This window comes from Sarcophilus harrisii, chromosome 1, assembly GCF_902635505.1.
Source record: "Sarcophilus harrisii chromosome 1, mSarHar1.11, whole genome shotgun sequence".
Taxonomy (NCBI): Eukaryota; Metazoa; Chordata; class Mammalia; order Dasyuromorphia; family Dasyuridae; genus Sarcophilus; species Sarcophilus harrisii.
In genome coordinates, this window is record NC_045426.1 from 366,123,666 (window position 1) to 366,148,268 (window position 24,603).

The 24,603-nt window shown below is 38.6% G+C and overlaps 1 protein-coding gene and 1 long non-coding RNA gene across 5 annotated transcripts in view; one reads left to right on the forward strand and one right to left on the reverse strand.

The window, feature by feature from the left end:
- Positions 1-901: 901 nt before the first annotated feature.
- LOC116420521 lies at positions 902-4,767 on the reverse strand. Its single transcript, XR_004230863.1, has 3 exons — positions 4,690-4,767; positions 3,195-3,253; positions 902-1,868 (listed from the first exon to the last, which is right to left on the reverse strand). It is a non-coding gene; the product is annotated as an uncharacterized LOC116420521 (long non-coding RNA).
- The window catches only part of ST8SIA5 (ST8 alpha-N-acetyl-neuraminide alpha-2,8-sialyltransferase 5), a 110,042-nt gene continuing 90,190 nt past the window's right edge, over positions 4,752-24,603 (forward strand). The window contains exon 1 of one of the 4 annotated variants that reach the window (XM_031945989.1): positions 4,752-5,409. In XM_031945989.1, coding sequence (XP_031801849.1) covers positions 5,279-5,409 — 131 coding nt within the window. In that variant the 5' untranslated portion in view covers positions 4,752-5,278. The remainder of the gene's footprint in view (positions 5,410-24,603) is intronic. The other 3 variants (XM_031945990.1, XM_003759526.3, XM_003759525.3) reach the window with 3 other exon arrangements.

The window sequence follows — 24,603 nt, forward strand, 5'->3', positions numbered from 1 at the left end:
ATATATATATATACATATGTATATAAAAGGCTTCCCCTTTCTGCTTTGAGGTACTCAACATGTAACATTTAGAACTACAAATGTGGGAAAACCTCTACTTCCCTTACTTCCACGTAAATAAGGAGAGGATTTCTCAAAATCTGGATCAAAACAAGATGATGTGAATTGGCTGTTCATTTCATTAGTGTGTGGAGGTTGGTGCTTTTTAGAGACCATGCTTATTCATATTCAAGGGCAGATTCTTCGTTTTCTCTATAATTTCTCTCTTTTTGGCTGTCATTGTTTTGGTTATTTATTCCATCATTAACTGGAAAAAGATACTGGGGAGTGAGGTTTGGAGATGACAGGTGGGTTTTGATTATCATCACCCATACTCAGTTCCTAAAGCAAAGAGTACCTTGCATTTACACTCTTCGAAGTATTTTACTATCCATTATCTCATTTTACAATATGAAGGACTCATATTTATGTTGTTTTTACCTAACAGTTTAGCTATTATTATTTCTCATCTTATAGGTGAGGAAACTCAGTTTCAAGCAAGTCTTTTCTCAGGTCTTCCTGATTTTAGGTCCAGCATTCTGTCAACTGTAATATCTAGCTACTTATTGCTATGAGTATCTCCATTTTACAGTTGAGGAAACTGAGGCAGATAGAGGTTAAATGACTTGCCCAGAGTCATGGGCAAGCTAGGTGGATACTCAGAGCAGGAATTCTTAAAAATGACTGAACAATAAATTCATACATAAAGATCCCTTCAGGTTACACATTAATTTTGTTTTAAAATGTGTTATTTTATTGTATTTGTATTTATTTTGTTAAATATTTCTCAATTACATTTTAATCTAGGTCCTGTGCATTTGAGAATGTTGTACCAAGCAGGGTTGTTTTGACAACTCTGGATTGTATAAGATCTCTAAGGCACCTTCTAGCTCAAAATCCTATGGTTCTATTAGTCCTGATTCATTTTATTTAGCTGGATGAATTTAGGCAAGTCATTTAATGCACTCAGGTATTTCTGCTTCTGTGAAATGGTGAAGATGATTTTTGGTCAGCCTATCTCTTGAGATAGTTATGGGTATTAAAAGAGAGAATGTCTGAACAAGTATAAAGATCTAGCTATATTTAATGGATTACCAACTAACTTTGTATCAAGAATTGGAGCAGTATCTCAGAGGTATCTGGTCCAGTCTCTATGTGAGCAGGTATATTTTCTACAACATTGCCAGCAAGGATCAATCAGACTCTGCCAGAAGATCTCCAGTAATGGGAACTCATTACCTGGTGGCACTTAGAACACTGATTATATAGAACTTTGGGATCCTCATGGAAATTACTCATTCCTTTCTCCTTTCTAGATACTCATGAAACACTATAAACCCTAAGCAAGTTGTATTTATATGATGCTATTTTGAAGACTCCAGTGTCATAGTGGGCCACCAGGAAAATATGCCTTGGTCATCTGAATTCAGTTGAACATGAAATATTCAGTTCATCTGCAATTTACAAAGTATTTTTTTTTTTTAATGATTCAGGACTTTGTAGGCAATGAATGTCCTTAAAGGCAGTTAGTGTCAAATGAGATAATTAATTTTCTATGGAGTGACCTACATCTACAAGAAAATCACTAGAACAAGAATTTGGTATATTTATTAAAAGCAACCAGTGGGCTCTGGCTCATAATTGTAGATATTAGAGTTGAAAAATGAGCCTTTTATTCGGCTTGGGCTTGGTCAAACCCCCATTGTGCTATTGGGACAGTTGAATAAAATCCCTCTTTCAGGCAGCCAGCCATAAGTTTAGTTGAAGCCTAGTTGTCTGAACCACAACCAGGGGCTGTTCCTTACTGTCTGGCAAGAAACTTTCATTCCCTGAAAAATATACAAAAAGAAAGTCCTTTGAGTATTTATAACTCTAAGACCATGACAGAAACTTCCTAAGTCTACTGTAAGTTCCTTGAATATGTATATTAACTGCCATTTCACTTACTTGACATTGGAATATATAAATGTACTTCATCAACCTCTCCTCACCTCCCCAGGCAAAATGTTATTCTGTCTCTTATGAGCACTGTCCATAAATTAGATAAGGCCCATCAATAATAAAGAATTTGGCAGATTATGCTTACGATGAAGTTAACTCTTCTCAACCTAAAGGTTTATTTAATTATCTTCATTGATAAGCAAAATGATAAATTTTGAATATGGCAACTGCTAAAATGTCAATGTGTTGATCCCTTTGTTCTTGAGGTAAGTCACAGACCATCAAACCTTAAAACAGAGAGGGACCTCAGAAATCAGGCCAATCTGTATCTGATCAGAGACTCCCCTATGACATTTCCATTAAGTAGTAATTTAGCCTTTTTTTGAAGTGACCTCCAGTGATGAAGAATTTCCAACCTCCTAAAACAACTCCTTCTACTTTTGGACAGTTCTAATTATTAGGAAAATTTCCCTTACTTTCAGCTGAAATCTGTTCCTCTTTAATTTCTGTCCATTGCTTACAGTACTGTCCAAACAAAACAAGTTTCATCCCTATGCCAAATGAAAGTCTTTTAAATAGTTTTAAATAGTAACCATGTCCCCACTAAGTCTTTTTCTCTGGGCTAAATAGCTTCAGTCTCTGGACAGCTTCTGATACTGCAGGCTTTCAATTTCTTTTACCACAACGATCTCTTTTCTCTGGACATAGTCCAGCTTATCAATATCCTTTTTTATGATGTCTCCTAGAATTGAAGATGGGATGCTAAATGTGGTAGTATAGTGAGACTGTAAGTTCTTTCATTCTGGGCACTATACTTCCATAAATATAATCCATATCATTAGCTTTTTATCCACAACATCCGGATCATTAATATTGAGTTTGTAGCTCCCTAAAACCCTCAGATCTTCTTCAGTGGTTATTTTTCCAAAATATACTTGGAAATGATGAGCATTGAGAAATTATTAGGAACATCAGCAGAGATTGTAATCTAATATTTCCCCTATTTTTGCAGAGCATTAACTTGTATCTAAAGGCTTATAAGTAGAAATTCAAATTATGACTAATGTTGACCTCAATCTTTTTTTATTGGGTAAAGTCAAACCATTTTTTTTTTGAAAGTCAGCACTTCTGTCCTTAATGTCGATTATATAGTGTTTAAATATCTTTTTCCTATTAAAAAAATTCCACTTATGGATTACTATTATATAAATTACCTGGATAATATTGGCATTGGCTCAGCTGCCCATTAATTCAGATTTGTTGGCTTCAAGGTCTGGATCAAATAAAGAGTCTGATTTCATTAATGTTTTTCAAGTAATATGGTTTTATTACTTTTAAGTACATACGGTGCACGGAACTAGTCTATTAATCACAATAGTCTGTTAGACATGGTTAATTGAATGGAGGAGCGATTAATTAGCATATTTTATGACAAAAGATACTACTAAAGTTTGTTCTTTTAAGTAGGTTAAATGTTTACATTATTTTATTTCCTGGCCAAACACTTCTTCATAGATAATGCATGTATAAATCTGCCTCCTCTGAATTGTATAAAGGTCTATTTACTGGAGATATCCAAATAATACAGCTTTATGCCAGATTTCTGGTCCTTCACGTTCAGAGATTGCCGAACTGCTAAAAGATGTCTATTTGCAAAAAAGAAGGGGTTGGAGTTGGTTTAAAATCCTCTGCCTTGAAAATGTTTTCTTACCACTACTTTGAGATTACTTTTGAGTTGAATAGATAGGTTAATTCTGAAGCTGCAGTATCTCAGAAGCACTCGAGAAGTATCTTTAAAGGAATAGAGCACGAACACAGCTGGCACGTGACTCGAGAGAATGGAGTGATTTCAGAGTCAGGGCTTCGGAGTATCAATGTCCAGGATGTTGATGGAAAATATCGGGAAGGCAGTTTGGAACTTAGAATGTAACAAAATTAAATTTAAAACTATATCGGGCAGAAGGACATCTTTCAGAAGTGGTTCATTCGTGCTGCATTTCTATGTTTTTTGTTTTCGGTTTTTTCCCCCTCTCACTTCTAAAGGCTTTTTGACGTTAAAAAAAATCTTTCTGATTAGCTCTTTATGGCTTTCCAGAGTTCGTGGTGAGGGGATGGAAGAGTCCATAGTAGTTTGGATGGGTAAGAAGAGGTCCCACTCTTGAACTACAACCAGGACTTCAATTAGAAGTTAAGAGCCGCAGTTTGGGGGCCTTGGGCAAAGGTGGGCAAACAGTGAATTTCTTTTGAAATAGTTTGAAAAGCTAGCAGAGGAGGTCTGCCCACCAGCCAGTGGCTAGGGGAGCCGGTCCAAAGAGAAATCAGCCTGCAGGAGCCAAGGGCTCGCTCTCTCTCTGTCCTTGAAGAACAGCCCAGTTGACCTTGCTCCTGCTTACTCCTGAGAAATCACTAGGAAAGCAGAGAAAACAAGTGTGGTGGTGACTAAACACCCTTCCTGCCGCATGCAAATGCAGCCAGGCTGGGAGCTGGGGCTCTACTCCTCCCCTCCTCTCAATCGGGCTTTTCATTCCCTGATTCAACCGGCATTTTCTGCTCTTCCCTCTCTCCCCCACTTACAAACAGCTTTTCATAAACCAGATTGCCACTGTTCTTTCTCCCTCCGTCTCCCTTCCCCCGTCCTCTCCTCCCCTTTCTGGTCCCCTCCTCTTTTCCCTGCAGGACTGAATCAAAATCTTCCTGATCACTACCTACTTGTTCGATCATAGCACATCCCGGTCACGTCTCCCGGCGAGCCCTGACTGCCAGCATCACTGAGCAGAAGCAGAGGAGGGCAGAGGACGTTGGGGAGCGGGGAAAGGGGGTGGGAACCCCAGGCCTTCTCATTGGCTGTCCCCCCCCCTTGATGTTCTGTCTCTCTGATCTGGGCATCTGGAATCTCGCTATGGAATAGAAATAGGGAGCCTGTCCGGCAAGAGGGGGCAGAAGGAGGAGGAGGGAGGCTGAGGGTTGGCGCGGCCGCGGCCAAGCCAGGACGGCCAAGCCAGGACGGCGTCGCATCGCGGGCTCCCCGGAGCGGGGCACGGAGGGTTTTGGATGACACCCACGATCAAGGTGCTTAGAAAGTTTACCCCACCGAGCGTGCGGTGCTTTGCCTGACAGCCCCAGAGAGCGGAGAGGAGGAGGAGGAGGAGGAGGAGGGCGGCCGCACGATGGGGCATCAGGTCCTAGCCTGCCTCGGCCAGGGGCTGGAGGTAGGAGCGCTTGTCCCCTGCCAGTGAGAGCTGGGCCCCCGGGCTCGCGGCGCCGAGCCCTCGCTGAACCCCCATCTCCCCGGGCCAGGATGGGCTACGCCGACCCTTCGGCCGGCCGGGATTTGCTCGGAAATCGAACTTTGTTCTTCATCTTCATCTGCGCCTTTGCCGTGGTGACCTTGCTGCAACAGATCCTCTATGGCCGAAACTACATCAGGAGGTCAGAAAGTCGAATGCGGGGCTGGGGCTGGGGCTGGGGCTGGGGGACAGGCCGGAGGAGTCAGCTGGAGTTCTCCTGCCCTAGCTGCTCAGGGGAGGGGGGTTCATTTCTCTGGCTTTTACAAAATGATGTGTGCCGCTCTCCTCCTCCCCTTTTTGACAGCAACATTAAGTTTCCGTGGCAGCCCAGATGAATTCAGCTCTCTGAGAAGTCAGGGGTCACGGATGAGTGAGAACCCAAAGGCTTGTGTACTTCGGGCTCCGGGGACACGGGAGAACAATAAGCTTCCCAGCCTTCCTGCGTCTGCCTAGAGGGAGAGCCTTGAATGCCAACACCAATTTTAGCTGATTAGAAATCCGTTTGAATGTTGGGGGTCAAGAGGAAGGGTTGAAATTGAAAACACTGGCCTGATTTTAGGGACCTTCATTCCCTACCCGATCCTAGAGTTACTTCTGGAGGCTCCCTTGAAGCGAGGTGTGGGTCAAATTCTCTGGGAAGCTTCTTGTTCACTGAATTTGACCGATGTTCATCTTGGGGCACTTGGGAAAATGAGGTTTCCGTAGTGGAAGGTTGTGGAGGACGGGATATAAAAGTGATGCTGAATTTATACTTTACCTGTCACTGGATTTTGTCACTGTAACAAACAAACAAACTCCAATTTACTCTGTTCTGGGACAGTGGAAAGAGCACTCTGGAGTCAGAGGACCTGGGTTCAAATCCTCTCTTTGATTCTGGTGATACTGATGAGTCCCTGAACACAGTTTCCTCACCTGTAAAATGAGAAGCTTGTATTAAAAAAAAAAAAAAAAGATGCCAAGATCCTTTCTAACCTTAGATTTATGATCTTACCCTTAGATGAGTTTTCTGTTATTTGCCAGGGAGGATGCAGTAAAACTTGTGAGTCCTCTCTCACAACAAATACTCCACAGGAACATGAATATCCCCAGAAAGTATGGAAATCTATGGAAAAAGACCACTTATATACTTAAATATTCTTCTGATTTCTGCCTCTGCCTCTCTGAGGGCTGGAAACAGTTTCTGTTTATGTCTGCCTGCAGTCTCTGGGCTGCACCAGGGTAGTCCTAAACTGAAGTTAACTATCAGGGATCAAAATGGTCTTGGTCCACAACTCAACCACCTTTTTTCAAGCTGCCAGACCTGCTTCTTCCCTTATCTCACCCCACAAGCTTACTCCCCTTATTTGATCCTCCCCCCTCTCCATGTTTCCCTTTGTGTTTAAATATCTCCCTTTCACTTTTCTGAAGAAACAGCTGTCCTTCCTTCCCACTTGACCATACATTCCCCCTCTTCCCCACCCTCAACCTCCCTCCTTCATCCCAAGAAGCCTGCACTGGTTGGTGTTGGGCATTTACAATGTTTCAAACTGAACAGTGATGGATTATTTAAAATAGCTCCCTTAACTATGGGAAATTATTGCTACCTTGGAATAGGTGATGAGAGAATTTAGAGCTGGGAGGAACTTTAAAGATCAAGTAAAACTTCCTTATTTTACTATTGAGGAAACTGAGACCTAGAGAGATAAAATTACACTCCTGAGATGTGATAGACAGTAAGTAAAAGGGCTAGGATTCAAACTTAGGTCAGATGTGCTTGTGCAGTGTGCCTATATCTGTGGAGACTCAGGAAATGACATGATCTTCCATGGTATTTTCTTCCCCTTGGGAGACAGCCCCTGATTAGACTAGTAGTTTGGAAGGACAATTCAGCTTAGACCCTGGAAGGATGTTGGAAATGTTAGCACAGCTCTTTTGTTACCGCTCTCACCTCTGAGTCCTCACTCTGTCCTCCCCTCAAGGGCCTGGTTCCCATTGGTCCAACCAGTTTTCTAGGTTTCCTCTCACTGTTTCTTACCCTAATCAGAGATTTTGATTGTTTGTATGTTCCCTCTCCTCTCTATCCCCTCCTCCCCCTAACACCTACCCAAAGTGGTGCTTTCCTCCTTGTGGTCAGGGAGAGGACATCCATCAGGAAGGCCTCAGGGCTCGTCAGTCACATCCCAATCTGCTAGTCGTGTTCTCTTGGAGCTAGGAGATGAAATTGGGGTGAGGAGGGAATAGGAGGCAGCATCCCCAGCAAGCTTCTATGGTGAGATATTGGAGCAGCGTAAGGGTCATAGGGCTCTAGCCAGAAGCAAATCAAACTCATTGTTGCTTACTATTGTGGGTTTCACTGGGTCAGGATGACCTCATCTTAAAAAGCTAACTCCTGGTAGCAGGGTACAAATACCCTGGTGCTTGCCTTGAAAAGGTATTAGTCTTGATCTTTTAAATCATTCTTGTTCTTGAACTTTCCTACAAGATAAATGAAATTGCCATGTACTGAGAATGTATTATGTGCTCTGTTTTGGGGTCTGGGGAGGTGTATAACCCTTATGATTAAGGAGCGTGTAGTCTTTTTTGGGAGACATCATACACACATGAAACAATTAAAAGTAATTAAGTGCTATATGGTGTCTATTATTAGATGTCTAATATGGATAGAGCACTACTTAGGTGAGATACAAAATTAAAATGAATCCTTAGGCACTCATGGGGGATTTATAATTCAGTGGGAAGATAAGATTCTAATACACAAGTAATTGTATATGTAATATTATAAGGTGAATGCATTTGAGAGTTGGAAGTCCAAGTTCAGGAGGAGGTTATTAATGAGTAGGATAAGGTTCCTGAGAAGCACTGACTACATGAGGGAACTCAGAGAAAGAAGTCACTTTGCAGAAGAATCTTTAGGATAAGAAGACTTCATGGGAGAGTTTAGACTTGAACTGGATCTTATAGAGATAAGAGGAAGAAGTTTGATCTAAGTTCTCAGCTATGGCAAGTCACCCATAGATACCTTGGAAGAGAAAATGATGAGAAGGAAATTAGGCTGGATAGTCTAAACAAAGGTGGAAACAGAAATAAATATGAGATACAGGTGGGCCAGTGAACTGTGGAGGTCCACATGTCTGAGGCAAAGTCTGTGCTAGAGCCAGGGGAAGATAAAGCCAGAAATGCTGGGTAGGCTTCGGTTATGGAGAGTCTTGAAAGCTAAGAAGAGGAGTTTGGACAGGTCATATTTGTCGATTGGAAGCCATTTTAGTTTCTTGAGTAGGAGAATGATATGAGGAAAAAACTGTTTCAGAAGGATGAACCTAGGGGTGTGTGTGTGTGTGTGTGTGTGTGTGTGTGTGTGTGTGAGAGAGAGAGAGAGAGAGAGAGAGAGAGAGTAGAGAGAGAGAGAGAGAGAGAGAGAGAGAGAGTAGAGAGAGAGAGAGATGGATTAGAAAGAGATATCAGTGGAAAGGAGTATAACAATAATCCCATCCAGGAGTCTCAGATTCTTAGTTAGTTCTTAGGCCACTTCAAGTCCCCTTTGGAAATTCCAAGCGTTAATATTTCTCTCTCTCTAATCCATTCTCCATGTGACTGCCAAAGTGATATTTTCCTTAGGTATGAGTCTGATCATGTCACTCTCCTGCTCAAAAAGATTGAGCTATTGTCTCCTATTGTCTCTCAGATTAAACATGGACTACTCCATTTATCATTTATAACTACCTTTCCAAATTTATTATACATTGGTCTCCTTCATGCACTCTCCTGCCTGGTCAAACTGATTTACTTGCTTGGAATTTTACACTCCAATTCTTGCTTTCAAGCCTCTGCCCATGCAGTAAGTCCCCCCTGCATGGAAATGCATTCCCTCTTCACTTCTGCCTCTTAAAATTTCTTTAATGTTCAGTATAAGTGCCATTTCCTACATGAAACATTTTCTGATCCTCTCAGCAGCTAATGACAGTTCTCTGTCCTCTCTGCACCCCATTACCTTGTAGTTACTTTATGTAGACTTAAAAAATCATGCTGTTTCCTTTAATAGTTTAATTTTTTTTGTTTTTGTAACCACAGTTTTTAGAAGAGCACCTGGCACATAGTAGGTACTTAATAAAAGCCTACTGTCATAATGATTGGTTGATTCTTTAATCTCTATCTTTAAAAAGTTCTTATTATTTTAAAGTTCCAAGATCTCTGGGTCATTTGTTTAAAATCACAAGTCACTTGCATTTGTTCAGTGAACAAATTAGACCTGTGGAGAATTCTTCGTGTTTCTGAACTGCTTCCATTGTTGTAAATTAGGGATTAGCATGAGCTCTTTCAGTATTAGGGCATCTGAAATCATCCTGACCATCCATGGCTCTGGCTAAAAGGGAAATGACTTAAGAGCGTGTGAACAGTTAGTTAGCCCCACCAAGGGAGGAACTGATTAGGATTGCTGCTCTACCTAGGATTCTATTAATTCTGTCTGATGAATTTTTCTCAGTTCCCACACTTTCTGAGGTTTTTGCACCATTTGACACTATTGAACTACTCCTTTTTCCAGGGTGAGCTCTCTCTCATTTGTATTTATGACACTGTCTAAATTTTGCTATAATGATAATCTCTCTGCTCCTTAATTTTTTTTGTTGATTTTTCATGTCCTTCCAACCTTCCATATATGATTATCTTCCAAGGTTCTATCCTCTTTACTTTTCTCTCTATACTTGTTTGGGGGTTCATCCGGTCCTTGTGTTCAATAATCATTACTACATAGTTGACTCTCAACTTTATATATCCACCTCCTTGAACTATCTAGTCACTCCCCTGAACTCCACTTTCCCATCTCCAACTGCCTGCTGACCATTTCCAGACTTGGATGTACAAGCTGATCCAGCAAACACTTCACATCTAATGCTGAACTTATAATTAGTGGCATAGGGGATAGGGTACTTGAAGTCAGAATGATCTGAATTCAAATCCTACCTCGGACATTTAGTATGTGTGAATTTGGACAAGTCACTTCTTGCTCTAAATCTGTGCTCTGATGATTTCCACTGTGAGCCTGTTCTTCCTCCCAAATTCCTTATTATGGTTGTTGACAGCACTATCCCCATAATCACTCAGACTCATGATCTCAGAATCATCTTTGACCCTTCCCTCTCCTGGAATGTCCTCTCCTCTCCTCTCATTCTATTCTTATTCCCATTTTTTCCTCTTTGAAAGTCTAAATTTGCTGCTTTTCTCCATTTTTTTTCTCTTCTCACTTCCCAGCTTTTTATAAAAGTCTGGATTTTTATCTTATCACTCAATTGAAATCGTTTCAGATACTTATTGAAGGTGTGACTTTGGCAGAGGGGGTGCTCATCTTCATGGGGAAGCTTGATAGTGCAGTGGATAGTTACTTTATGTAGAGTGGACAGAGGCCTGGAGTTAGGAGAGCCCGAATTCAAATCTAGTCTCAGACATTTACTAGCTGTGTGAACCTTGTTTGTCTCAGTTTCCTCATTTGTAAAATGAGTTCAAGAAGGAAATGGGAAATGGCAAACCATGCCAGTATCTTTGCCACGAAAATCCCAAATGGGGTCACCAAGAATCAATTCATTCCAAAACAGAAATGTATATGTTGCTTTCCTCCCTTAAAAGGTAACCCGAAAGAGGGCAAGCCCAAGATCAAGCAGCTAGTAAAATGTCTGAATTAGGTTCATGGATTCCATGAAATCCTGTTTCATGGCTTCCAACCATCCTAAGAAAGATGGTTGGAAAAGGAAGTCAGGACACCAGGGCACCACTCAGTAGAGATTTGCAGGATTTGTTCTCTAACCTCTCACTATCTCAGTTACTTTCTTCTGTGTGTTCTCCAACTTGATTAAATCTTTTCTAAATCGATTCCCAGAACTGAGTGAAGTACTCCAGCTGTGTCCTGACAAAGACTGAGTGTAGAGTGGAATTGTTCTCTCCCCCATTCTGGACTCTGCATGTCACTACAACTTAGAATGGCATCAGCTGTTTTGGTTGTCCTACCATTGATTAGGTTTCAGAAACAGACACAATAGTGGTATTGGTGGGTCAAAGGGCATAATAGTTTTACAATTCTTTGGGCGTCTTCAATAATCTTTCAAAGATCATTGACTGTAGTTTAGCAATAAACTATGTTTGTTCATTTAAAATCCTATCTTACAGTTCTTTCAGGTCTGGTGAGTTGTGCTTTTTGAGGGCAATTAGATGCTTTGACCATTTCCTTCCTTATCTTGGTCTCTATTTGCCACTAACCATTTTTGTCTTCTCTTTTTTTGATCCAAAGACCATTTTCTTTGAAAGAGAAATATTCTTTACTACTTCTAATGGATTTCTAATCACACTGACATGGGGACTCTTTTGAATGGTGCAGATCACAGCCTATTCACATTCTCTCATCCTATATGACTTATTGTCTGTGACTTCCCATTAAGTCTAGAATGCCCAGAAGGTTCAGAGATATTACTTTAGGTTTCAACATTATATGGGAACCAGCATAGCACATAGGCCATCCTTCTTATCTATTTCCTTCTTGCTGTTACTACATGATTGGTTTAAATTTTTGATATTAATAGTATAATAGTATTCTTTTTTATTGATGGAATATTAATACTCTTTGCTTCTTAATGTACGTATTTTGTTGGTGACATTCTGCAAGTGATTTATATGTACTATGCATCTCGCCTTCTGGATGAACCACATTTTTTGATTCTTTGAAGATTGTAGTATTTCATGATTCACAGCTGTAAAGCCTCCCTGGAAGACCATTGGTATTAATAGTTGTTTTTGTTTTAGGGAGAAGGCTGGGATCCTGGAAAGTTTTTCATGGTTTTCCAAGAGCAGTATGTGCTGCTCTTCTTCCTTTTGAATTCTAGTCCCAGTTCACTGGGATAACATTTGACCTCAGTCTTATTTCCTTGGGATGTCTTATAGGCATTTTAAGTGTAACATATCCAAGATTGAACTTAACACATTCCCCTCTGAATTCTTATCTTTTCAGACTTCCTTAATACTTTTCAAGGTAGGACCAATCTCCTAGTCACCCAGCCTCCTGAAGTAGGTGTCATCCTTGACTCCTCATGCTCTCTCATCCTTCATGTTCATTCTGTTCTGTTGATTTTACCTTTATCACATCTCCCACATATGCCCCCTTTTCTCCCTTGCCATTGCCAGCATCCTGGTGCAAGCCTTCTTCACTTTATATCTTAGATCAGTAGTTCTCAAAGTATGGTCTAGGGATCTCTGAAACCCTTTTAGAGGGTCTACAAATCAAAAATAGTTTTTGTTTCCAATATGGTAAATGTCTATAAATATAATTCAGATAAACAAAAAAGCTTTGGAGAGCTCCTCAATAATTTTTAATAGGCTAAAGGTACTGAAAACAAAAGTTTGAGAACCACTGTCTTAGATTATTGTAATGGTCTACTGGTTGGTTATTCTTCTTGCAGTCTATTTTCTACTCTGCTATCAAATTAATCATCCTAGAGCATAGATTTGACTGCTAGCCCCCATCACCTCCAGTGGCTCAAGAAGCTCACAATCTAATGGGGGAAACAGCACACAAATAACTATGTCTTTTGCCTTCCTTGTATTCCTGACTCTTAACCCAATGCCTAGCTCATAGTAGATACTTTAAAAATGCCTACTGACTCACTGACATCTTTTATAGCAGTGACATGTCTTCCTGTCTTATTCTTCATTTGATATTAACAATCAAAGGATAATTGATCAAAGTTAGCTCTGTTTTTTTTTATTTCTAAAGGAATCTTATGTGATCTTAATATGTGTAGGAAGGAAAAGAGTCTTTAAAGCTATATTTTTGTTCAAATTGAATGTTTTTGAGGTAAAGGTGGTCAGTTATATATTATCATATTATTTGGGAATCATATTATGTATTATATGTCTCATATTGAATACATTTTAGATTTTTAGTGATTTTTTCAATTAACAAAAATTATTTTCTTTTCCTCCAAAGTCCTTTCGCCCACTAAAAAAAAGAAAAATAAATCTTTTGTGACAAATAGACACAATCAAGCAAAACAGATTCTCCCATTGCCCATGTCCAAAAACATGTCCCATTATGTACCTTAAATTCATCACTTCTCAATCAGGAGTTGGATAGCATGTTTCATCTTAGGTCCTCTGGAATCATGGTTATAAGTAAATTTTCCAAAGTTGTTTTCCTTTACAATGTTGTTGGTGTGGTAAAAATTATTCTCCTGGTTTTGCTTACTTTTCTTTGAATCAGTTCAGACAAATCTTCCCAGGTCTTTTTGAAACCTTCCCTTTCATCATTTCTTATGGACCAATAGTATTCCATTACATTCACATGTCATTATTTGTTCAGCAATCAAATAAGTGAATATTTATATTGTCATGGTAAATGACCGTAGCTCATTCTCTTAGAGTTAAGTCAGCAGAAACTTTTATTCAGGAACATAAAATTCTTTAAAAAAAAAATCTTCCTGATCAGAACTTGAAGAAGATCACACACACACACATACACACACTCATATAAGCATTTATACATATATATGTATATTGTATATTTATATGTATTTATACATATGTATGTATATGTATATTTTTGTCAATGTATGTACAATATACATTGGGTACATGTGCAATACAATTTGGGTATGTATGTACAATATGTATGTACATATTACATATACATACACACACATGTACATATACATCTGCATACATACCCTCATCCACCCACACTTACATCCACACCCACAAACATATCTATTTAGGAAAAATAAGTAATTCTCTCTGTATTTACCTGACAGGTATATTGATCTGCATTTGCTCTCATTGTGTCACTTTATCATTATTTAGCCTAGGACAAGACTATCAGCCTAGTGGTAAGAACCAGAGGGAGAAGGGTTTGTGTAATTATTCCAAGAGATATGTGTGATTCCTCTTTTTGGGTGGAATGAAAGCCATTTTCTGAGATGGCATTTACTCAGGTTTTAAGAGAAAGGAAATGAATCTCTTTCTCTTTATTTCTTGATAAAGTGGCAAACCTAGAGGCAGGAAGACTTGAATTTAAATGTGAATTCAGGCACTTACTAGTTATGTGATCCTGAGCAAGTCACTTAACCTTATTTTATTTGTCTCAGTTTCCTCATCTGTAAAATGAGGATAATAATAAAGCTCCTATCTCCCAGAGCTATTGTGAGGGTCAAATGAGATAATAATGGAAAAGACTTAGCACAAGCATGATAAATATGAAAATATGTTTAGAAGAATTGTACATTTAACTTATATCGGATTATTTGCTGTCTAGGGAGGAGATAGGGAGGGAGAAAAATTTGGAGTACAAAGTTTTGCAAGAGTGAATGTTGAAGACTATCTTTGCATGTATTTTGAAAAAAAAGCTATTATTAAAATTTAAAATAATAATAATAATAATAAAAGACAACACAGTGCCTGGCATGTAAATAATGTTGTAAGGTGTTTTTTTTTCAGTTGTGCCAACTCTTCATGACCCCATTTGGGGTTTTCTTGATAGTTACTGGAGTGCTTTACTATTTCCTTCTCCAGCATATTTTACAGATGAGGAAACTGAGGCAAACAGAGTTAAGTGACTTGCCCAGAGTGCCACAGCTTATGTGTCTGAGGCTGGATTTGAATTCAGAAAGATGAATCTTTATGACTCCAGGTCTGGCACTCTATACACCATGTCACTTAGCTCCTTTTATACAAATGTTATCTCTTATTATTATTAAACAGGTCAGGTTCCATTAAACTCAACAAATAATTATTAAGCTTATTCTATGCCCGGCACATTCTAGGAGGTGAGAATGTAAAGACAAAGAAAACAGTTCCAGCTATTACACTCAACATTCTCCTGGGGAATGGAACCTGTACACAAAAGCACATGCAAAATAACACAAAACAATTTTGAGAGGATGAAAGTGTTAACAACTAGAGGCATTTTGAAAGACTTAATGGATGAAGTAGCACTTGAAATGTGTTGGGAAGAAAGCAAGTGAGTAAGGAAGGGATGCCAGCGGGTGGAGGTGGAAGCCAGGACATTCCAAGTATGGGGGAACTGCCTGTTTAAAGGAGTGAGGCTGAGAGAAACTGTCCTATAGGAAAACAACTAGTAGGCCAGTTTAACTAGGATGGAGTGGGTCGTATGAAATAAGATTGTAAAGGCAGGTGGGAGTTGGGTTGTGGAGAGAAGCAGTTTTAATAGCCTAACTTATTTTCTCCTTATTTTTCTTCTTTTGTGATGTTGATTTGGGTCTTTTTCCTAAGAAGTCTATGGTACAGATAACTGATTTGAAAATGAGAGACAGCTAGGTGGTACATTGGTTAGAGCAATGTCTCTGGAGTCACAGAAACCCAAATTCAAATTTGACTTCAGATATTTACTAGCTGTTTGATCTCCAGCAAGTCATCTATCCTGATTGCCTCAAAAAAAAAAATGGAAAGAAATCGATTCCCAAATAATTCATTAGTCATTTTTTAAAAATAAGATACAATTTATCTGTCCTTTGTCACATTATCCACTACTGGTCACACCTGGTACTTCCCACTACTTCCATACTTTAGTATTAGGATTCACTATTAGTCTTTGGTAGAGGTAACACTTTTGTATTCCACAAGCCTCTGATCTTTCAAATTTCTTCGTCCTGAGCCCTATTTTCCAACATATTCCATTCCAACCATTCTCCTCCTGTCTATTTTAACGCCAAAATCACCGAAAATCAAATTATATATTGAATTAATTCAGAATATCTTGTTGAATTCTTCATAGAATTTTTCTTTCTCCTCATCTCCTACAACAGATTATAGTATATAAACTGAAATTATCTTTATGGTGGTCTTTTTGCATCTGCTTATTGTGAGCACTACAAGTAAAGGCGATGATCAAATGCTCAAATAAATTATTCTTATTAGTGTTTGTGGGTGAACAATGAAACCAGCTCTTTTATTTGACAGTCCAAGGAGAGCTCAGAGTCATGCTTCTGGTATCAGCAGTGGGATTTCACTTATGGTGAGAATGTGGGTATTTATGATTCACTTCCTCAGTGATTCTTAATCTTTTGTATCTTGGACCCTTTGGAAATCTGGCGAAGCCCATTAACCCCTTTTCAGAATGATGCTATTAATTCATAAAGTAAAATACTTAGGATTCCAAATGAAACTAATTGTGCTGAAAAACAATGATCAAAATGTTTAAAGGTTCATGGATTGAAGGCTAAGAGCTCCTGCTTAGTAATATGTTGTTGATTTTTTGAAGAAGGTTCTTTAAAAACGGTGATTCTTAGCATCTTCTGCTCATTTCACAGGTCGTCTGCCATGATCACTGGCATCATCATGGCAGAAGACCTTGGAGCTACATAGAACTGAAGGCTAATCTATAATAATAATAATAATAATAATAGCATTTATAGTGCTTTGAGGTTTGAAAAGAACTTTACAAATATTCCATTTGATCCTCACAGCAGCTGGAAGATAGGTGCCTTTATCTCCACTTTACAAATAAGAAAATTGAGACAGAGTGAAGGGGGAGTGAAACTGTGTTGCCTTTACAATTATTACTCTGAAACTATGTCCCCTTTGAAGAAGAGATCAGGATTTCCTCAGGCTCCTAAGAGTCTAGAGAGAGAGCCCATCCTCTCAGGATGAGAGAAGCAACACTATTCAAGGGCAAATCAACTCCTATTGATCTTTTAGAAAAGTCACATCCTTATTCAGGCTTCTTATTCTAAATTCTTATTCAACTGAGAAATCCTGGTCTGATCTACTCAGGCTGCCACAGGCCACTTCCCCGCGCCCCCTCTTCTCCCCCCCCACCAAGAGCCGCACATAAAACTTTTCCTTTTACTCATTTCTTTGCAGAAGGTGCAAAGCACCTGCTAGGATCCTGCCCACTGAGAAGGCTCCAGTTCCCTAACAGGGCTTTGATACTAAAGAAGTCAGTTGTTAGCAAAACTGGCTTCCTATCCAACAATAAACTTCCACTTTTGCCAATTAATATTTCTGGTTTCATGAATTCCTTCACAAAGAACCTGCCCCAACTAAAAGATTTCTACAACTCTCTGACTGCCACTAACCTCATCAAGAGGTTAAGTGACTTGCTCTCTATCCACTATACCACTAAGCTGTCGAAGAACCTTTCCCTGATTAAACCTTCAGTCTGTTAATCCTGTTAGAATGTGAGCCACTTGAGAATAGGGTCTGTCTTTTCTATTTGTATTCTGAGGGCTTAATTCATTGCTTTTCATAATGGTAAGTCCTTAATAAAATAAATGCTTATTGATTCATTCATTCATTTTAATTTGTTTGTTTCATGGGTTGCCATGGCTAAAAAAGATATTATCTATTGGTCATCCAACTGGTGAGAAGCCTGCCCATTCTTCACCATGCTAGACTTAGGACAGTGATCATAACCAGTCCCTGAAATACTTAAAACCTTTCCAGAATGTATAATCTGAAATTTGTACTACCCTGGAATAGCCTTGGAGAACTTAGAATTACTTCCATGTTATGATGAGGTGGACAACAAATAAAAAGTTAGAGTTAAATAATTAAGCTTCCTCATCACCATTTACCATCATCATACTGTCCACAGTGAACAGCAGCAAGCTGATACACACACACACACACACACATACACATATGAAGATATATATTATATATGTATAGCAATCCTATACTTTCTTTGTTTTTCTTCTTGACCCCAATGAAGCTGAATAACTTCTTTTTGTTGTTCTTTGTTGTTCTTGAATGCTAGACTAGGCTTTAATGTTTCAAACACTAATCTTAGAGGACCATGCTACCATTTTGTATTGATTTTAAGTTTTTTGTGTATGCAATCTGTATTTGTCCTTAAAGAATCTGAGCTGGTTGATTAACTTCCTTTAAGTTCACATTGGTCTTTGTAAACAAATTCCTCTCTTTTGTCCTTATAAGAATAATTTTTTCTTGTGTCTTCAGAATCTCATTTCTTGACTCCTTATCAGTTTCCCTTATAATATTATAATATAATATTAACACAAGGATCTCCTTATTATGAGTCCAACAAACTTTCCACTGTATACTTTGGTGCTTCTCAACCTTGAAAAAAGTAGTGTCGTCATTGTAGTCAAGAGATCTTTACTGACTACTTCAGACACATTTTACAATGTGTAGGAAGGACTGGATGGGGAAAGAGAAATTGAGAGAAAGAGAAATTGAGAGGAAAAGAGAATTGGAAAGAGATTGGAAGTAGGGAGGCCAGGAAAGAGACCCCTTGAGTTCATTTGCCAAGATTTACTAGTGAAGTCTTTGCAATGACTTGGCTTATTCCATGTTTTAGATGATGCTTTTCTCTTCCCGGCTGGGTTCCCTCTCTTCCTTCCCCTAATCCCTTTAGCTTCTCACGAAAAATTCCATATTTTTCCCGTATCTACCTTCTGAACCTCAGAGCCTTGCCTTTGCTAAAGTTTCTTAATTCTGTTTGGCTCCTCATCTCCTGCCATCTCACCTCTCTGGATTCAGACAAGAGTAAACTCAGAGCTCTGAGCCTTTCAATGTAATTTTTAAGATCATAGAATAATTTTTGAGCTGGAAAACATTTAGCTTAATGCCTCCTTTTTTTTTGGCAGATGAGGAAACTGGGGCCTCAGAAGCCAGACTTTTGAACCCAATTTCCTGAATCTAAGCCTTAGGTCATTATTTAGAAGACTTTAGTCTTACTTCAATATTTCTAGAATTTATGTTTTCATTTTTGTGGATTTCCCTTCAGAGATGCAAATCATGATCCCCAAGTGTCTCAGAAGGCTTTGTGAGTAGTTGTGATTAAAATAATAATAATAATAGCCTGGTGGCCCACCTCTAGATCTGATAAGTCTTTCTGAACTTCAGCAGACTGGTCCTTGGACATAGATGAACTGTCTGTTACTGAGTCCATGAGTTATGTTGTCAGCATCTGCCAGAGATTGTGTGTTAGTGGTATAAATCAGCACACCTGCTCACTCACAAGCCATGAGGAGAACTTTAGAGGAGAAATGGAAAGTATTAAAAATCTCTCATTCACTTTAACACTTGAATTGAGTCCTGACTCTTCCTTTCCTTCCCTCAGAGTGGTTCCATCCTATTTGGATCTCTAGGAATCTTTCCCTTAGTATTGGGTACAGAGTACTGCTCACTGTGCTGGCCACCAAACTCACCTTTAAATTAATTAAATCATCTCCATTTCCTCCCTCTCCCTAAGCTCTTTCATAAGTTCAATGAGAGAGGAAAAAAGCACACATACTTTTTATTTTTTCTTCTATAGAAAAAAAGTAATAATTCTGAGTCAGATAGTGAGTCAGTAGAAAGAACTGGCAAGGAACATGCAGAACTCGGTAATTACTTCCATAAACCACCACTGAGAGTCTTTCACAGCTGTTGTGGCATTTCCTCTTTCATTTGGGTGTGAAAAGCTGAAGCTGAGGAGTGGTGGTGGTGAGAAGGGTAGGCGAGAGGAAGAAGCTGGCTCCCCCAATTCCAAGTTTAGAGCAAGTCACTGGGGTTTTGGGGTATCTAAAACATGCCCCAAAGTGGGAGCAAAATAGGCCTAGTGCTGGATTAACTTGCTATGGTAGTTTTACATCAAGTCTCTAGTGACCCTTGGGCAGGGCATAAGTAGTGGGAGTTTGATGTTAGCCCAGAGGATCACTAGATTTCTGAGGGGTAGGAAGCTTGGATGTCATCTAGTTCAACATGTACTTGAACAGAAATCCTCTCTGCTCCATCCCTGGCAAATGGTCATCTAGTCTCTCAATGAAAATCCAAAGCATTGGGAAATCTACCACCTCCTGAGGCAGACATTTGCTTTTGTACAGAGCTGGTTGTTAAGGAAATCCTCCTATGGAGCTGAAATTTGTGTCAATATAAAGTCAAACCATTGTTCCTACTTTCTATTTTCTTCTTTTGAGGCAGTTAGCTGGTGGTGGAATTCTAGACCTCGAGTCAGGACTATAAGAGCTGAAATTCAGTCTCAGATACTTACTAGCTAAAGGTCTCTAGGCAAGACATGAAAACTCTACTTACAATTTCCTTAACTATAAAAAGGAGAATATAATAATAGCACTCATCTCTCATAGTTGTTATGAGGATCAAATGAGCTAAAAGTTGTAAAAGTAATTAGCCTAATGTCTGGTATACATAGGCATTTAATAAAATGTTTATTCCCTCTAAAGTTACAAAATAATACATCTAATCCTTCTCTCTAAGTCTTCTCTTCTTTAGGTTAAACAACCCTAATTCATTTGCCCAACTTTGTATGACATGATTTTGAATCTATTTCACTAGTTGATAATACAGCTAGATTTGGAAATGGTTGATTAGCTAGATTTAAAGAGAGAAGATTAATGTACTGGTGTCGATCTAAATGTCACTTGATTATATTTGATATATTTTCTAACCTGTTAAAGATTTTTTTTGGATATTGATTCTATCATTCGGTGAATCAACTAAATGTCTATTCCATCTCTGCCTTCATTCAAGTAACTGACACCAGTACATTAATCTCCTCTCTTTGGATCATCTAGTCCGTATCTTTTCACAGTCTTCCCCAAAATTGGCAAGGAAGACTTGATAAAATGACTTGCTGAAATCCAAGTTTATTATGCTAGTGACTTTTTTTTTAAAGTATGTCCTATATATATATATATATATATATATATATATGTATATATATATAATGTACTTATGTATGTATGTATAATACATAGGGATGAATGGACAGAGGTAACCTGGTTCTGAGCTATGAGGAGATGAAAAGCTATTTTCAGAAGGAATGGAACAACTTTCAGAAGAGGTCAACTCCATAATGTAAGTGGTCACAATCAGGGCCAATGTTATGCATCAGTATAACTACTACCCTGAGAGTTCTGTAGCTTCAGGCTTTGAGCTTCATAAAAACACAAATATACATTGGTACAGGCCATACTTTAAGCTGTTCTCAGTTTTATGCCTTAAGTAGTAGAGGAATGACTGATAGAGAGATAAGGCATGATGAGAGAAAAAAGAAAACAGATCTGATAGGAAGAAAGCAAGGAATTGCAAAGATCACTTTCTGGAAAAGATTGGCACTTTTCTGAGAACTGTCACAAGCTCAGATCAAATAAGGTAAGCCCATAGTTCAGGGGATAGAGGACCATCTGTGGAATCAAGAAGACTCATCTTCCTGAGTTCAAATCTGGCCTTAGATAATATGGTTCAATAAAGTGATAAGGCAGTCAAAAATGTCTAACACGATCTAAATAATATAAGGACTTCCTTGACAACTATATGGACAGCTAAATGTTGCAATAGATAGAGCACTGGGCTTGGAGTCAGGAAGACTTATCTTCTCGAGTTCAAATCTAGCCTCAGACTCTTACTAGTGGTGTGACTCTGGACAAGTCACTTATCTGTTTGCCTACCGTTTCCTCATGTATGAAATAAGCTGAAAAAAGAAATGACAAACCACTCCAGAATCTCTGCCAAGGAAATCCCAAATGGGGTCATGAAAGTTTGGACACAACTGAGCAACCACCACCACTACCGACCACTACCACCACTATTTAGACATTTGAAGAAAACCATTGAATCAGGAGGTCCAGGAGCAATATCTGGGTCCCAGAGATGGTATGTGAATGGGTTGACAAGAAGGCAGGAGGAACGGGTAAGTGTTGGAGTGGTTCAGGGTGAAGAGTTTGAATGGCGAAGGTTTAGTTTGAGTGAAAGGGAGAAGACAACTAAAGAAGGTTATCATAGTTCTGAAGGAAGTTCAGAGAAGAGTAGTAATATGAAGACCCCCTTTTAACATCATTCAGTTTGCAGACCCCATCCACATAATAAGAGCTGTACTATCAATATCCACTGACTTTTAAAAAAAGATAAAACTACTATAAATCTAGTCATGCTTCTATGAATTTGTATTTCATTAATCACAACATAGATATTTGAAAATAGGGATACTTAAAATATGAGGCAAAATTTATTCAGTCTATAGAAAGTATGTTTACAGATTAGTGGACACTTCACATAATAACTCCTTATTACACCTCATCTCTCTTTACTCCCTCCATCTCCCTCCCACCAGACACTGCATGGTTCACTGATCTAGCTTATTCTCTCATTTTACAAATGAGGAAATTGAGATTGAGTGTTAAAAAATACTTGTTCAAAGTCTCATAAATAGGAAGGGCTGAGATTCAACATCAAGTCTTCTGCCTCTAACTATCAGAGAGCTGGAAGGATTCTCAGAGACTATCCCATCCTCCTCTTTGAGACAAAGGAGATAACCGAGAACCAGGAAAGTTAAATGGATTTCTCCAAGTCACAATGATAGAAAGTGCTGGAAGTAGGTTTTGAAATTAGGTCCCTCAAACTCTGTAGCCAGTGCACTTTCCATACTTCCATCCTTCTTAATCTTGCTGTCTTTAATGTCTTTTCCAGCTCGGCATTTTCTGTAGTAAATATATCTATAAAGCACTTTGGAAAGCATAAGAGCTTCCTTTGGTTATTATCTTTATTGGATTTGTTATTCCACAAAGTAGTTACTCCAAGAAATTGAAAATTCTGTAATAAGATTCATAAGAAGTAGTGTGGGTTAGTGGAAAGAATTTTAAAGCCAAATGCTCTGAGTTAGAATTTTGGCCCTGATATTTACTTTTGATCTAGAAGAGTCACTTAGCTTACTTAAGCATCCATTTCCTTATCTGTAAAAACAGGAATAATCATTCTTCTACTACCTACCTCACATAGGCAGGATAAATTTAGTAGATAATTCCCAGGATAATGTCCCATGTGAGGCACAGATTTAATATATAGCTTGTGTCAGAGGAGGAACTTAAACCAAGACATTCCTCATTCCGATTTTCTTCTTGCTGGGAAGAAAATTACTTCTTTTTTATTTTTGGATTTTTAAAATAGTTTTTTTCTGGTTATACATGTATATTAACTTTTAAAATCTACATTTCTTTATGAATCATAAAGATCATCATGAATCATGTTGGGAGAGAAAAATCGGAACAAAAGGGGAAAACCATGAAAAACAAAAACAAAAAAACAGAAAAAAGAATTGCACATAGCACGTGCTGTACATTCAATCTCCATAGTTCTCTTTCTGGATACAGTTGCCATGTTTTATCTAAAGTTTATTGGGATTTCCCTGGATCACTGAACCCCTGAGAAGAATCAAGTCTTTCATAACTGATCATCATATAATCTTGCAGTTATTGTGTACAGTGTGTTTCTGGTTCTGCTTGTATCACTCAGCATCGGTTCATGTAAATCTTTCCATTATTTTCTTTCATTATTTTTTATAAAACAATAATATTCCATTATCTTTATATACCAAAGCTTATTCAGCCATTCCCAAACTGATGGGAATTTACTCATTTTCCAGTTCTAGAAAATTATTTCTTAAAGTGTCACAGAAACAGGAGCTTTTAACTCCTATTAGCTGTTAGCATTCATTCAACAAAAATGAATTAGGCTTCTGCCAGGTGCAAAGCCTCATGCTAGGTGTTGGGGATATAGAGATATAAACAACATAGTCTCTGACTTAAAATTCTTATAACTTGTTACTAAAGACACATTCCTGTCCACTGAATGACCATAACATTTCTAACTGGAAGGAACTTTTGAGATCATCATTTTATAGAGAAGGAAACTAAGGTCAAGAGAAAGAAAATTATTTGGCCAAAGTAACAAGTTAGTACCAGAGTCAGGTTCTGGACCCTTGATATTGCAGCATGCCGTGGAGGACAGCAATGTTTAATATAAGCCCTCTTTAGTTTCCCTATCAGAGATATAATCTTAGGTTTTATGGCCCTCACTGAAGTATCTAATGGTGAGTTATGGGGAACTTTCTAAAGTTCTTAGTAGCATAGAGACACCATATTTGATAATGAATTGACATTTGTCATAGGCTCTTCTGTCTCAAGCATGTAATCACATTCAGCCTGGTTCACTATCAATGAGTTGGTCATTCTGAAGCTGGCAACTGTTGACCTTCAGAGCTGTTTGACTTGGGTTAGCCTTGGAACCAAGGCCAGCCTCTACATTTCAATCTCTTTCTCATGGAGCTGGAGGATAGAGATATCCAATAGGCAATTGTAGATGAAAAACCTAGAAGTTTGGAGAGGTTAGGACCAGAAAAGTAGATATGAGAATCATTAGCATTAAGACCACCAAGAAAAACAACATAAAAGAATAAGAGAAGTTCCAGGATAGAGACTTATGGAATACCCTAAATTAATAGGTGACCAGCAAAAGAGACTGGAAAAGAGCAATAGAACAGGTAGGAGGGGACCCAGGAGAGGTTTGGGTTATGATAGTCTAGGATTAAGAGAGTTTCAAAAAGAAGGTGCTTCACAATGTCAAA